Source organism: Falco naumanni, chromosome 14 (genome assembly GCF_017639655.2).
Source record: "Falco naumanni isolate bFalNau1 chromosome 14, bFalNau1.pat, whole genome shotgun sequence".
In the NCBI taxonomy this organism is placed as follows: domain Eukaryota; kingdom Metazoa; phylum Chordata; class Aves; order Falconiformes; family Falconidae; genus Falco; species Falco naumanni.
Genome location: NC_054067.1, coordinates 1,507,427 through 1,521,112, shown reverse-complemented (window position 1 = coordinate 1,521,112; position 13,686 = coordinate 1,507,427). Strand labels below are relative to the sequence as shown.

At 45.5% G+C, this 13,686-nt stretch overlaps 2 protein-coding genes across 3 annotated transcripts; one reads left to right on the top strand and one right to left on the bottom strand.

Moving 5' to 3' along the window:
* Positions 1-2,036: 2,036 nt before the first annotated feature.
* On the top strand, positions 2,037-7,593 carry LOC121097466 (glutamine amidotransferase-like class 1 domain-containing protein 3A, mitochondrial). The gene is made up of 4 exons (XM_040614497.1): positions 2,037-2,200; positions 4,335-4,506; positions 5,310-5,511; positions 6,898-7,593. Exons 1-4 carry the CDS (start codon positions 2,093-2,095, stop codon positions 7,088-7,090), a joined length of 675 nt encoding a protein of 224 aa, XP_040470431.1. The 5' UTR covers positions 2,037-2,092; the 3' UTR covers positions 7,091-7,593.
* A 1,338-nt stretch (positions 7,594-8,931) lies between these two features.
* CETN2 (centrin 2) lies at positions 8,932-13,447 on the bottom strand. Of its 2 annotated transcripts, XR_005830998.1 has the most exons (6): positions 13,348-13,447; positions 12,990-13,145; positions 11,334-11,462; positions 10,506-10,643; positions 10,214-10,303; positions 9,563-9,706 (listed from the first exon to the last, which is right to left on the bottom strand). XR_005830998.1 is itself a non-coding variant. In XM_040614685.1 (5 exons), exons 1-5 carry the CDS (start codon positions 13,348-13,350, stop codon positions 9,617-9,619), a joined length of 516 nt encoding a protein of 171 aa, XP_040470619.1. In that variant the 5' UTR covers positions 13,351-13,447; the 3' UTR covers positions 8,932-9,616. The 2 variants fall into 2 exon arrangements, 1 of the variants encoding a protein (XP_040470619.1); XM_040614685.1 differs by lacking the exon at positions 10,214-10,303 and having other exon boundaries at positions 8,932-9,706.
* Positions 13,448-13,686: the final 239 nt, after the last annotated feature.

The window sequence follows — 13,686 nt, the reverse complement described above, 5'->3', positions numbered from 1 at the left end:
ATGGCAGATCCTGCTCGATGCTCCCCCACAAGTCATGCTGCACAGCCAGGGCTGGAGGACAGAAGAGCTGTTGGAAATGAGACTTCTGGCTGCACAGAGTGGAGCTCAAAGACAGGCCTCCAGGATCATCCAAGGCATCGGATCTGTAGCAGCACCCAGAACAACCCCAGACTGTCAGAGCCCACAGATAATGTCAAAGGAGCTTGCTCCTCCTGCTCCCTGAGCCAGCTGGAGCATGGTGGCACGCTTCTGTTGCACAGATGCATCACTATAATGGCTCCCAAACGTTCCTGGTTTCTTCAGTGCTTTGGAGGACAGTTATCTTTGCGTTCACCCTTCAAGAAGAGCTTTGAGGCAACAGGGTTCCTTCATACTCATCTTTGCTAGAATATTAATGCAGATTAAAGCAAGGTGTTAATATTAAAAGCCCAACGTCTCTACTGTACCAAATGTGTGCAGGCATTCCCACACAGAATGGAATAACTCAGCTGAAAAGTATTGTTCATCAAGAGTATGCTTACTGCCGATAGATCTTCAGGTTCCATACATCTATTGAGATAGCTCTTATTACATGAGGAAGCAAGCACTGGAACAAGCCTGGTCTGTCCAGTTACACCTAACCAATTATATCAGTAAGAGGAACCAGCTCTGTCACTTTGCAACAGGCAGAGCTAAATTATATGGTCTGCAGCAAGCAGTAAGTTTATTTAAATCATCAGCCCCTGGCTATCTTTGTTCCATCATTAACGGGACTCCCTTCTAACCAGATGAAGGTGGAAGAAATTGTTCAAGTCGCAGCATGATTCAGCTGTTTTTTCATGCAAGATGAAATAATACATTTCTAAACTAGTTAGAATACCTTAGATAGCAAAACAAACATTAGTGGAAAGACTTTGGGTGTTTTCCACACACATCTCACAGTTTAATTCCTGTTCTGGGTAATAAAAGTAACCATAAGAAAAGCCTTTGTTAAATTAGCCGGACTTCCTCATGTGCTTTTTGTTCCTGCTTGTACAGGTTGAGCTAGGAATATGTGGTGCCTGATATCACTAGTTTTAAGAGATGCATGCAATAAATGAAGTCACATGCATTAGCAATAAGTATCTTCCTCATGCCTGCTATGTCTAACGAACTTGCCAAAACACTATTACACACAGAATATACTTCAGGTGTCTACAATACATGATAGAGACCCAAGCAAAATTTCGTATAAATATCCCCTGAAAAACATCCTTCAGCCACGTTGAAGTATTTTGCTCTCTGAAGAATGGCAAGACAGTCTCAACAGGCCACAGTTATTTCAACAGTGCAAAGCTGAAACAGAGAGGTACATAATCATCTCAGGTGTGAGCATATCAGGGACAAGGAAGAACAAGTCTCTGCAGGAGCAAGGGAGTTTCCCCACCACATGCTGTGAATTTACTGCCCTGTGCCCCTCTGTGGTCAGAGATCTGCCAATTCCTGGCACCACTTTCCCAGAAAATGGAGAGATGGTGCTGTTGATGAAGAATCACATTATTAATTCTTACCCTCAGGACCAAAAGTCCAGGAAACAATTACAGCTGAGTGCAAAATGGTCTGCCTTTGGGAGGTGGGATATGAGGATGACATTTAAAGTCCCAAAAGGAAATCTTGGTGTTCAAAGACTTTTTAAAAACACTTAGGTTTCAAAAAGTGGGGCACAGAGAGGAAGGCACTGGCTGGAATACTTGCTCTGGGCGGGCTCCCTTTGATACCATCTTATGGCCAAAGGCTTTGGTACTTTAGTCTGAAATAGAATGGAAAATCAACAGCTGAGAAGGAAAAATACAGCTGCTCTGTTGAACAGGTCACGTCAGCTGGGGATGCTTTGGAGACAACGTGCTGGGAAGGACCTGCGAGAGAGCAGTCATTTGGGGAAACAAATAATATTTACATGCCCTGCCCGTGGCACTGGAAATAAAACCTTCTTGCCAGTAAGAAATTCAGCCCAGCCCTCCTGGCCCCACCTGCTCCTGGGGGAGGGATCGCACTATAAAAGACTCCAGGCAGTGAACTGAGATGCACAGCACCTTGGGGCTCTCCAGGGAATCCTCCTGCTCTGGTTGTGACCATGGGAAAGAGAGTGGCTGTCGTGCTGGCTGGCTGTGGGGTGTATGACGGGAGCGAGATCCACGAGTCTTCTGCCGTGCTGGTGCACCTCAGCAGGGAGGGGGCACAGGTAAGGGGCACGCTGGCAATCTCCTGTCCCATCTCTGCATTTGTCCTGCTCTGCCTTTCGATCTCTCCCTCTTGTAGACGGTACTTGCATTTAAGGAGCTTTGCAGCTTGCCGGACAAATCATAAGCTCCCCATTGCTGCCAGAGTAGTTGCAAAGCGTGAGTGACTGGAGTGAAAGCAAACAGCACAGTGTAGGAGCTACTACAGCGAGTGTGGAGAACCCCCTCGTCTCTGCTTTGCCCTCACAGCTTTGCTGTGCGAGAGGTTTGGCTCGGTGCTCTGTGTTGGGTGTACCTAAACTCTGGAACAAACGCACTCTCTGTTCTTTTTGGCTTGCGCTTCCTCTTTTCTGCTTTGGTATTTCTGTTTAAAAAGACTACTGTTGGTTTTGGCTGTTTGAAATTAATCTTTTTAAAACCCCAAATATTAGAACTGAATATAGACAAGTTCTTGTGAGTTGAACTTGAACGGGAGTAAAAAAGGCGAACATCAAGCAGTTGTTCTAATATGCCATTAGTCATGACAGCCACCCTGCGAGACTGGGAGATGAGGGAGAGCCGCCCCATGTAACGTTACCCTCAGCTGGGAGACAGGCACCCGCAGACCCCAGCCAGAGCCGCTCCTCTCGGGAATCGGAATCTCTAGTAAATACAAAGGCACAGCAGCGATGAACGGCTGCGGAGCCAGCCCATCCAGTTCCAAAGCCTTCCAAGTGTGCACCCGCTGTTTGCCTGAAAGCTGAGACTTCTCCAAACCTTTTCTCCACTGCGTGCAATTTTGCCTTTTCTCTCCTGGAGCTGCTGCAGTCGCTCCCCCGCTGCCGTACCCTGCACGGGCGGGCTCGGAGCACGGTCCTGCCCCCATCCCTTGACCGGCAAGGACCTCTAGTGGGGAAACCTCAGGAGGTAGTTCAACCTCCTCTTACCGGTTGTTTGCCTAAGGAAACTAAGAGCAGAACAGCACAGCACAGCATGGACTGTTTTGGAAGGGTTGGAAGGGACCTGCAGTGATCATCTAGTCCAACTACCTGACTGCTTCAGGGCTGACCAGGTTAAAGCGTGTTGGTGCAGGCATTGTCCAAATGCCTCCTTAGCACTGACAGGTGTGGGGCACCGACCACCTCTCCAGGAAGCCTGTTCCAGTGTTTGACCACCCTCTTGGTAAAGAAATGCTTCCTCCAGTCTAAACATACACTGAGTCCAGTTTAAACACTCCCTGGCACAGCTTTGAACTACTCCCGGGTGTCCTGTCTGTGGATCGCAGGGAGAAGAGCTCAGCACCTCCTCCCCATAGTGCTGCAGAGAGCAATGAGGTTGCCCCTCAGCCTCCTGTCCTCCAAACTAGACAATCCCCAAATCCTTAGCCGCTCCTCATAGGACATTCCTTCCAGCCCTGTCACCAGCTTGGTTGTCCTCCTCTGATTACCTTCACATCCTTCTTAAATGCGAAGGGTGTTACAGTCCCAAAATGTATCGCCCACCTGTTTTCCACACTCCATTCCTAATTTCTGCATGTGAGCTTGAAACAGTTCTGAAGGAAGGGGAAGCATTTTCCAGAAACAGAAATATTATGACTTTGGGAAAATAGTGGCTGGGGAGAAGAAACTCAAAGTCCTGTCTTTGAGGGAGGCCCGTGGTTTGAGAGCAGCTTGCTGGGTAGTCAGCAGCCACAGGGGGTCACTGGCTTTGGGGGGCCTGCCCCTGTGAAGGTGATTGAGGATGATGGAAACCTCTGAGAAAAAGCTTCACCAATGGCTCTTGGGACCCCGCGTTTTCCTAGGAAGGAAAGGAGTCACTGCTCCTGCTCCAGCACTTCACCCCCCAAAACAAGCAGTGTGGGCTGGCTTCATTGCTCTCAGCTAACACCGTGCTGTCTCCTCTAAGGTCAGGGTAAACACTCCTGTGCAGAAGCTACAAAAGACCTTTCTTTCTTTCTTTCCCCTCCCTGTGACAAAACCTTCCTGATGCCGGTATCAGATACCTGAAGGTCACTGCATTTACCAGCAAAGTTCTTTCCTAACTAACTCACTCAAGCATTTTCATTCATGACCTATGAACATGCTGAAGGTTAATACATGACTGAACAATAAATGATACATGACTGAAGGATAATAGACTCTTCCCCTCCTTCCCCAGGCAGAGGTTTATGCTCCTGATGTTGACCAGATGCATGTGGTGGACCATGTGAAAGGACAGCCGACTCAGGAGAAGCGCAACGTGCTAGTTGAAAGTGCCAGGATAGCCAGAGGCAACATCAAGGATCTAGCTAAGCTGGATGTCAAGGGGCTGGATGCCCTAATCATACCAGGTAGGGCAGTGTGCGGGGTCTGCATGCCCAGCCTTGGGAGCAGCTTAGTATGCTGTAAGCCCTGAACATGAGTCATGGGCTGGACAGGAACTGGGCAGAGCCACTGGGGATGAAGACAGGCTGGAAACAGGGATAGGAAGGACAGACATGTTCCATCCATGCTGGCACTGGCACGCTAGCTTGGACTTACATTAAAAGAGAACATGGCAATGCTGAAGCTTATCCCAAGAGGAGAGGGCAGATAACTGCCAATTCAATTATCCTCTGTACCATCTACCAACTTTTTTTTACTGGATGTAAAATTACCCCCTCCCTCACCACATGCCTACCTCCTTATCAGGAGAACAGGAGGCTGGTGACTCAAAAGTGGAAAGCTTGGTCAGTCTGGTGATGCATCTTTAGTGGAAGCATGACCATGGTGGGAATGGATTAGACCTGGAGCAAGGATTAAAAGACAAGTGAAAACTTGTTAGCATGTTCCACCACAATTCAGAAAAGAACCCATTGGTGAAACGCAGTACCCAACAGAGCATTGACACCTGCCTGCTCCATTTCTGTATGGAAGCAAGAAAGGTGCTTTGACGTCTCACCTCCTGGCAGTCAGCTTGCAACAGTCCAGCTTGTCTGTTTTCAATTCTTTAATCATTATTGGACAAATGCTGCCATCCATCAAATCCTTCTTAGCCTTCTACCAGTAGTATCTGTCTATTACTTCTAGAATGTACCATTCTACAAGTAATACCTAAAAAACACCCTGCCCTGGAGTACTAATGTTCCAGTCTAATCCGTTTCTCTTTTCTCAGGTGGCTTTGGAGTGGCTAAAAACCTGAGTACTTGGGCTACCCAAGGCAAGAACTGCATCATCTCCAAAGAGGTGGAGGAGGTCCTGAGGGCATTCCACGCTGCCAAAAAGCCCATTGGCCTGTGCTGCATTTCCCCAGTGCTGGCAGCCAAAATCTTCCCAGGCTGTGAACTGACCGTGGGTCATGACACAGAGTGTGAGAAGTAAGTAACCTTGGGGTGCTGGTAGGAAAGCACACCACAAACAGCACAGAATCAGCAATGCCTCCCCAGCGCATCCAGCACCCTGCCGCAGCTCCCCTGCCCAGACACCTGAAGTCTTGTGACAAGCTGAGCATTATTTCTGAGAACGAATGATTCATGTCACGCATTTATTAAGTTAACCTTGGCTGATAAATTATATAATAAGTTTCTGATGTACCACTTATCACTTACATATTCCTCTACATCTGTTTCAAGTTAAAATTAGAAATCAGATTTTACTTTTTATAGTTTTCTGTAATGGGGGTATTTTACCATACAGGGGCACAAGAGACTGCAAGAACTGCAAAGAAATAAATTAGATTTTGAGCCAGGACAATGTTCAGATTTGTGGAAAAGGAGGAATCTGTCCTTCCCTTGCCTGAAAGGAGAGAGGGAGGATACCAGAGGGATTAGTGGAACAAAGAGAAGCAGCAGAAGGGCACAGGAGCTTGTTTCCTTCCAACACAGGGCAAAAGCCACCCTTCAGCTCTCACCTCAGATGGACACCACTTCAGAGAGACTGCTGTAGCTGCTGCCTCTGGAGTGAAGTATTTCATAACGGGGGCCCTTCTGAAGGCTTAAGAGTTAAAAGCTGAAACTCTTTAAGTACATGGAAGAATTGTTTTACTATTTGTCAGCAGATCAGAGGGCACACTGTAGCAGTGGGTTTGTTATTTTTGTATACCGCTTTCCACAACTCTGATGGCTTAAAATAAGTTGCTTTATTTTAAATACAATCTTATATCTGACATCACCAATGTATGTAGCACCCTGTCTCATGCAGCTCTTGGTCCCAGGGCAAGAAAGACACCAGACCACTGACTCATAAAGTTAAGCAGATCCTGGGAAGGAACAGGATGGTTGCATAAGACCTGGTAGTGTTAAGAGAGGGAGACGGTTAAACTGTCCTTACACAGGAAAGCTGTGACTGAATTTTCCCAATGGCAGGGAAGGAACTATGACTGCTCTTGTTAGGAGGGGCTAGGAAGTAATGTCACCTGTAGAAAGCTGGTAAAAAAACCCCAAACCTAAACCTAAACACAAAGTCTAGAGTGGGCAGAGTTAAACAGTGGAACATCTACAGCAAAACATCAAGCTCTTATTTTGGCTTTACTTCAGATTTTTAACTCACTGTAATCTAGAGGTTATTCTGGTTCTGTAGTCCAGAATAAATTCCTCTGACAGGAAAATATTTGGATCCTATTAAGTGGGCTTTCTGTAGGGACCATCCATCTCTTTGTAATCAACAGACTTTTCACTCCAGGCCTCCACCAAATCACTCCATGTAATGACGGCTCCCCCCCCCCCCCCCCCCCCCCCAGCATTTATTCTCTTTTCTTCTTGTAGATGGCCTTACGCAAAGACTGCTGAGACCATGAAGGAACTTGGTTGCAAGCATGTGAACAAACACGTCACTGAAATTCACGTGGATGTGAAGAACAAGCTGGTGACCACCAGTGCTTTCATGTGCAATGCCCCCATTCATGAGATCTACGATGGCATTGGAAAAATGGTCAAAGAAGTGGTTAGACTCGCCTGAATGCCACAGAACCACAGAATCCATCTCCTCTGGAGTGCAGGCACTGAGCCTTGGATATGTTCTTCCCCTTCATACACCCACTTGTCAACAGGCAAGCTGCTACTGGAACGGAGTTCTGCCCCCCCACCAGACCACTGTGGCTGCTGAGGAGGGAGAACTCCGGAGCAATGTAAGCATTGTCGTGTTCTGCCGAGGACACACCACTTACTGCCAGCAAACTGTCAGTAATTGGAGTGTGGGCACGCACCGAGCTGGCGTGCAGAAGCCAGGTTTCCACGGGGCTCAGATGCAGCCGATGTTTTTAGTTCTGAGTGGCTGAGGAGTCGCCTGGGCCCTGTCAGCCATGATACCATGTGTCAATGGTCCCTTTCTGAGATTCCTTACACATCCGTCTTTGCCAGTACTCAAAGCTCCCCACAAACCTCCACCTCACAGAACAGATGAATTAGTGACAAAAGGAAAGAACACGATTTTGTTGCTGAATAAAACCTAACACTTTTCACATGGGCTGAATTTTGCTTTCATTTTTGCCTTTTAGTCTGGATTAGGACATGCTCGTAGTGCTATGGGTTGGTCAGTGATTGGAGAAAACAATACAGGAAGAAGTCACCAGCAGCAAATCCCACTTGTTTTGCTAGGATTTGTCAAAACCCAGATGTGGGCATGAATATGACATCAGTGAAAGCAGAATCAAACCAATGTTACCATAGGTCTAGTGGGGAGAGGTTCTTCTCTTGTATTAACAGAACCATAGAATACCAGGTTGGAAGGGACCCCAAGGACCATCTCGTCCAACCTTTCTTGGTGAAAGCACAGTTTAGACAAGATGGCCCAGCACCCTGTCCAGTCAAACCTTGGAAGTGTCCAATGTTGGGGAATCCACCACTTCCTTGGGGAGATTATTCCAAGGGCTGATTGTTCTCTTTGTGAACAACTATCCTCTGCTGTCCAATCAGAATCTCCCCAGGAGTAGCTCATGTTTTCCATGTGACTCCTTGTAAAAAGGGTGTCTCCATCTTCTTTGTAGCCACCCTTTAGATACCGGTACATGGTGGTAAATTCTCCCCTGAGCCTTCTTTTCTCAAGGCTGAACAAACCCAGTTCTCAGCCTTTCCTCACATGGCAGGCTTCCCGGTCCTTTGCTCATCTTTGTGGCCTTTCTCTGGACCCTCTCCAGCTTGTCTACATCTTTTTTGTATAGCGGGCACCAACACTGAACACAGCATTCCAGGCATGGCCTGACAAGCACCAAGTGGGATAATGACTTCTTTATCTCTGCTGGTGATGCCCTTGTTGATGCAGCCCAGCACCTTGTTGGCTTGCTTGGCCACAGCAGTTTGCTCATACTGACCTGCTTGTCCACCAGGACCCCCAGGTCCCTTTCCACAGAGTTGCTCCCCAGCCAAGTGGATCGCAGCCTGTGCTGTGCTCCTGGATTATGTTTTCCCAGGTGCAAGACCTTACATTTGTCTTTGTTGAACCTTATAAGGTTCTTGTTAGCCCACTCTTCCAGCCTCCCACAGAGGACCTGCTATGATAGCATGGAGTATTTTGGAAGCAACCTCCATACTGCTATTAGGCTGAAAGAGTTCAGAGTGAGGTCTAGGCATCCCAGAGAAAGCAGTACAATTTCCAGTCCCTTCCAGTCTCTGGAAAAATTCCTTGAAACAACCTGGAAGCAACAATTCTGCAATGCAACAGGGACAGACAAGATACCCATCTACCCAAAACCTGAACGGCAAGCTGTAAACTGGCCAGGCGATAGCAAAGCAGAAGGGCACAGGAGCTTGTTTCCTTCCAACATAAGGCAAAAGCCACACTTGTTTCCACAACTCTGATGTATTAAGATAAGACACTTTATTTTAAATACAATCTTATTTAATTCAGCAGCCACTGAATATTCCTGCAAATATACAGGGCTTTCAGCAGCAGCACTGGTAATTTTCCTCTTCTTTTGCAAGGAGATTTCTTTAAACATGTGGACTGAATAGCAGTAAGTTAAGTTGCAGCAGTCTATTTACTTACTTTTTTTTCCAGTTTAAAGAACATACTAAAAAGGGAAGGGGATAATCACTGTAAGACAGAGTATAAAAAGCTGATCCCTGCAAATATGTCATATAAAGAGTTCACTATAGCTGCCCAAACAAATACATTAAACCAAAAAAACTGCTGGGAAATAGAGATTTACGCTATCTGGTTTTGAGTCCTCTCTTCACCAAACCACAATCATTTGACACACAGTTTTTAGTTAGAGAAGGACGTGAATACTGTTACTGGAAAATGTGATTTGTATATCGAAAATAAAAAGAGGGTAAACATCTTATGAGTACAAACAAGCAACAATGTTGCTACATGTAAACAGGTCAGTGATTGTTAAGTATTCACAAAAGCAAGTTTAAGATCATCCACTTAAAAAAAACCATATTGACCTATATTTTCTGCTATCTCAAAAGAAATAAGACTGTAAAAAAGTGAGGCACATTCCAAACATATATACACATGTGCAAAATTAATTACAATTCTGTTTCAGTAAAGGCTGGTCTTCTTCATGATCCGCAAGAATTCTTGCTCATTCACTTCTCCATCCCCATCTCTGTCTGCTTCATCAATCATTTTCTGAAAGATATTTGTATTCAGAAATCAGACGTGGATTAGACTAGGAGTAGAATTATAAGATTAATTCAGAATTAGAACCACTTTTTAGTAAATCATATTGGAGAGGACAGTGTTAGCTCAACGTCAGACCTACCACACTACAAAATATTTACTAAACTAGACACTAATATATTTATATATATATGTTTATACAAAAATCTGTCTAGAAAAAGTTGTATTATAGGAACTGTCCTGGAAGAAACAAAGTGCTTGGAGCAGACTTGTTCCTTTTACATTGCTGTAGCTCCACAAAACTGCAATTCTACTGACACAATTTTGACAGCCATGTAGGCTTAACCCATCTTTGATGTCAGAATCCATTTTCCAATCACAAACTGACAGGAGCTCTTCCATTTCTGCCAGGAGAGAGCGGGCAGATTTTCCTAACTGTTCAAGTGTAATGATCCAACAGACTCCAGAGGACAAGGCCTAAAACCGAGAGGCTGCTGCCTTTACCTAGAAACCGACCTTGAGAGGGCTTCCGTCCCCCACCAAGAGATTCCCAGTCCTTACTCCTGCTGCTAGCTCTAGCACACAGAACAGAGATGGCTCAGCTCACTGGACAGAAGGAGAATTAGACTGTGACTATTTACACAGGTTTTAAACAAATATAAATACAAAACCAAACAATGTGTGACCAATTCTGTGACTGCCATCAACAGGCACAGCGTAACCTGGACCCTTCTATGTTCACTATACACAAAAGCAGACAGCGAGTGTTTGTGTCTGACGTGGTTTCATATATCAGGTACAAGCCTACCTGCAGCTCTTCATCTGTGAGATTTTCCCCCAGTTCTTTGGCAACACGTTTGAGGTTTTTGAAAGAGATTTTGCCAGTTTCATCGTCATCAAAGAGTTTGAAAGCTTTGAGAATCTCCTCTTTGGAATCTTTTTCAGCCTTAAAGAAGTATAAGCATAAGTTTAAGGAAAAAAACAGTAATGAATATGTTGTAAGTAACATTCAAAATGAAGTTATAAAAGACAAACATTAGATAGACTGAGAAACCCTCTTAAGAGCAAATTTAAAGAAGCCCAGCCAGCAGGAACCATACATACAAAAGCTGAAGGCAGACAGAGACAGAGACATGCTTCCTGAACTTCTGGGTTTCAGGGAATTTTTTCGTCTTTCATAGCTAGCCAGATGTCTTTGGGATTTCAGTATCAGGATCTTCCACTGTTAAATACTGGGTTTACTCAGTATGTCTTAAGATTTTCAAAACCAGAGATTTCACTCAAGAAGAGAAAATACAGTGCATTGCTACACAGTCATCCGTGTCATGTGTCAATAATCTCAACAGCTTTTTGCAGGCGAGAGCTGGTTTTAATCTGTGATAAACATCTTGATTTCAGTTCTTCCCTTTTCTCTCTCACACACAAAAAAATGATTGTTAAAGAAACTTGTTAGTGACACAATTATTTCAACCTCATCTTGGAAAATGAGATAGGGTAGTCCCTGTCTTGCAGTTCTAACCTTTCCATGTTTTGTTGTTAAGATTAAAACGGTGCTTTCATCTTCCACTAAAACCAAGAGGAGATGAAAGGTACTCAGCTATTTTAAAAATTACTTTCACTTTTAAAATTTACATACCATTTTCTGTGTCATCACTACCAAGAAGTCATTGAAGCTGATTTTTCCTGTTCCTTCCTTATCGATATCTGATATGATTTCCTTGATCTCTCCTTTTTTAGGTTCAAACCCTAGTGCCCTCATGGCCACCTGTAAGAACAGCAAAAAAGTGTAAGTCATACAAAACTACAAACAAAACCACAGGGCAGGGGGAAAGTTGAACTTTATGCCAGATCACGTTAAAACGTGCATTCTGTGTCTCAAGGAAAACAGCAAGGTAAGGGGCAGACTTAGAGCAATGCTTCTCTACACACAAGGGCACATTGAAATGCAGAAAACAGGAAAACAACCATTCATACTCTAGCACGGGCCTTCAGTTAATTCAGAAATGTCCAAACCACATTCTTACCATGACAACTGCCACCTCCAGCTCAGAAAGGGCAAGAATCTGGAGGGTAAGGCTATATAACAGTCTTGGGAGAAATACTTTATCTGAGAACATTCGGATTTTTTCTAAAGTCTTAGCATCACTATTTCGGTATATAATTTTTTACATTCTTGTGATACGCACTCAGAGTGTAAAGAGTCCCACTTTGATTACTATTTCGAAGGAAACATCCCAAACTACCACACAGTGCTGTAGATAGCAATATCCAAGGCTACTAGAAAATTGAATGTTATTCCATTCCTGTCAAAGGAATTGCTATTAGTATTCCCTCTGCAATGAGAAACAAGACCCTGAGTAGTATTTTTTTAAAAAAAAGCTTATTTCAGGCCCTGTTGTAAGCAAGACGGCTAAACAGAAGATGCAGAAATGCCTCAACAAAATAACTTCAATTGACTCCATGAAAGAAGTTTCCATCATACCTGCAGCTTTACTGAACTCTACCAGCCTGATCTGATGGCACAAACATGAAAGACCTTAAGCTGGTAGACCACAGAGAACTTCAATGAGTTAATTTTTCAATCTAGTAACAAAAATCTTTTTCAATGAATGTTGGGAAAACGCAATTCAAACATTTTGTGTGCCTTTCTGACAACACTCCTATAAGCAGCATATCCAAGGGTGCCTTCACTTGCAGACACATGCACGCACACCTACAGGCTTTCCTCTGCTCTCCTTTGATAAAGGGACAACCAGCACATTGGAAATCAGGTCTCCCCCTGTGGTCTTAATATGGACATCCAGCTAGCAAATAGGAAAAACAAATTCTGAAAGCAAAAGAAGTCCAGGTTTATTGATCACTATTCTTCTCAAAGGACAGAGGTGGGGATAGATGGAAAAAAATTTGCACTAAAGTATGAAAATTAGTAACATTGGTGTATTCCATTGAATAACCTAATTTGCAAAGCATGCAATCCTCAACAATATATAATGGGGAGGGGTGTTTAAACTCACCTTTTTAATATGTGCAAAGCCTTTTTGATGTTTTACTAACAGAGAAAGAGACAGTACAGAAAATACAGAACTGTCAATATATTTTGATCAGCCTAGCCCTAAAGACACCTGATAGCAGCCTTAAAGAGCTATAATTAGAGAAGAACATACCTGTTGACAATGAGGTTTTATGCTGGGGGGAAAAAAAATAATCTATCCTATTTAAGGTCATTTAGGCGTTTATGCCCCTATTTTTAACCTCAGCAGAGCTGTCCTTTTAGCACCAGGAAAATTCTTGCCTTTAGTTCCTTAACATCAATGTTCCCGGTGCCGTCTGTGTCAAACAAGTCGAAAGCCTCCCGGATCTCCTTCTGTTCCTCAGTGAGCTCCAGCTTGGGGCTCACTTTCTTCTTCTGGGACGCGGGTCCTAGCGAGGGCTTCTTAAAGCTGGAGGCCTTGGCACACCGACACAAGAGCAAAGGGGGATAAGGCCGCTGCCGCGACGCACCGCCCCGGGAAGGACGGCTGAGGCCTGCACGACAGCAGCCGCCGCCGCCTCAGCCCCAGCCCCCCCCCCCCCGGGCCTCCTCCGCGGAGCCGGAGCGGAGCAGCACAGGCCCGCAGGCGCCTCTCGCCGCCAGGCCGGGCCACACTCACCATACCGGCGGCCGCTGCCTCGGAGCGGCTCCAGTCCTGGCAGGCCCAACCTCAGTGCCACTCTTCCCCATTGGCTGATCCCCCTACGCCGTTGCTATGCAATCCTCACTCCTATTTGCTGGAGCGCCCGGCGCGGGAGGGACTGAGGCGACGGCTATTGGCCAACACGTGGTGGGGGCGGATCCAAGAGGCGACTGAGCAGGGAGAAAAGCCTGTCCTCCTTCCGTCAACGCGATTGGCCGAAACGAGGAGGGCGCAGGCCAATCAGCGAGCGATAGCCGGCTAGCGCGATGCTCAGCCCAGCAAGCTTGGGAGGAGAAGCGGCGGGAGCCGGCGGGG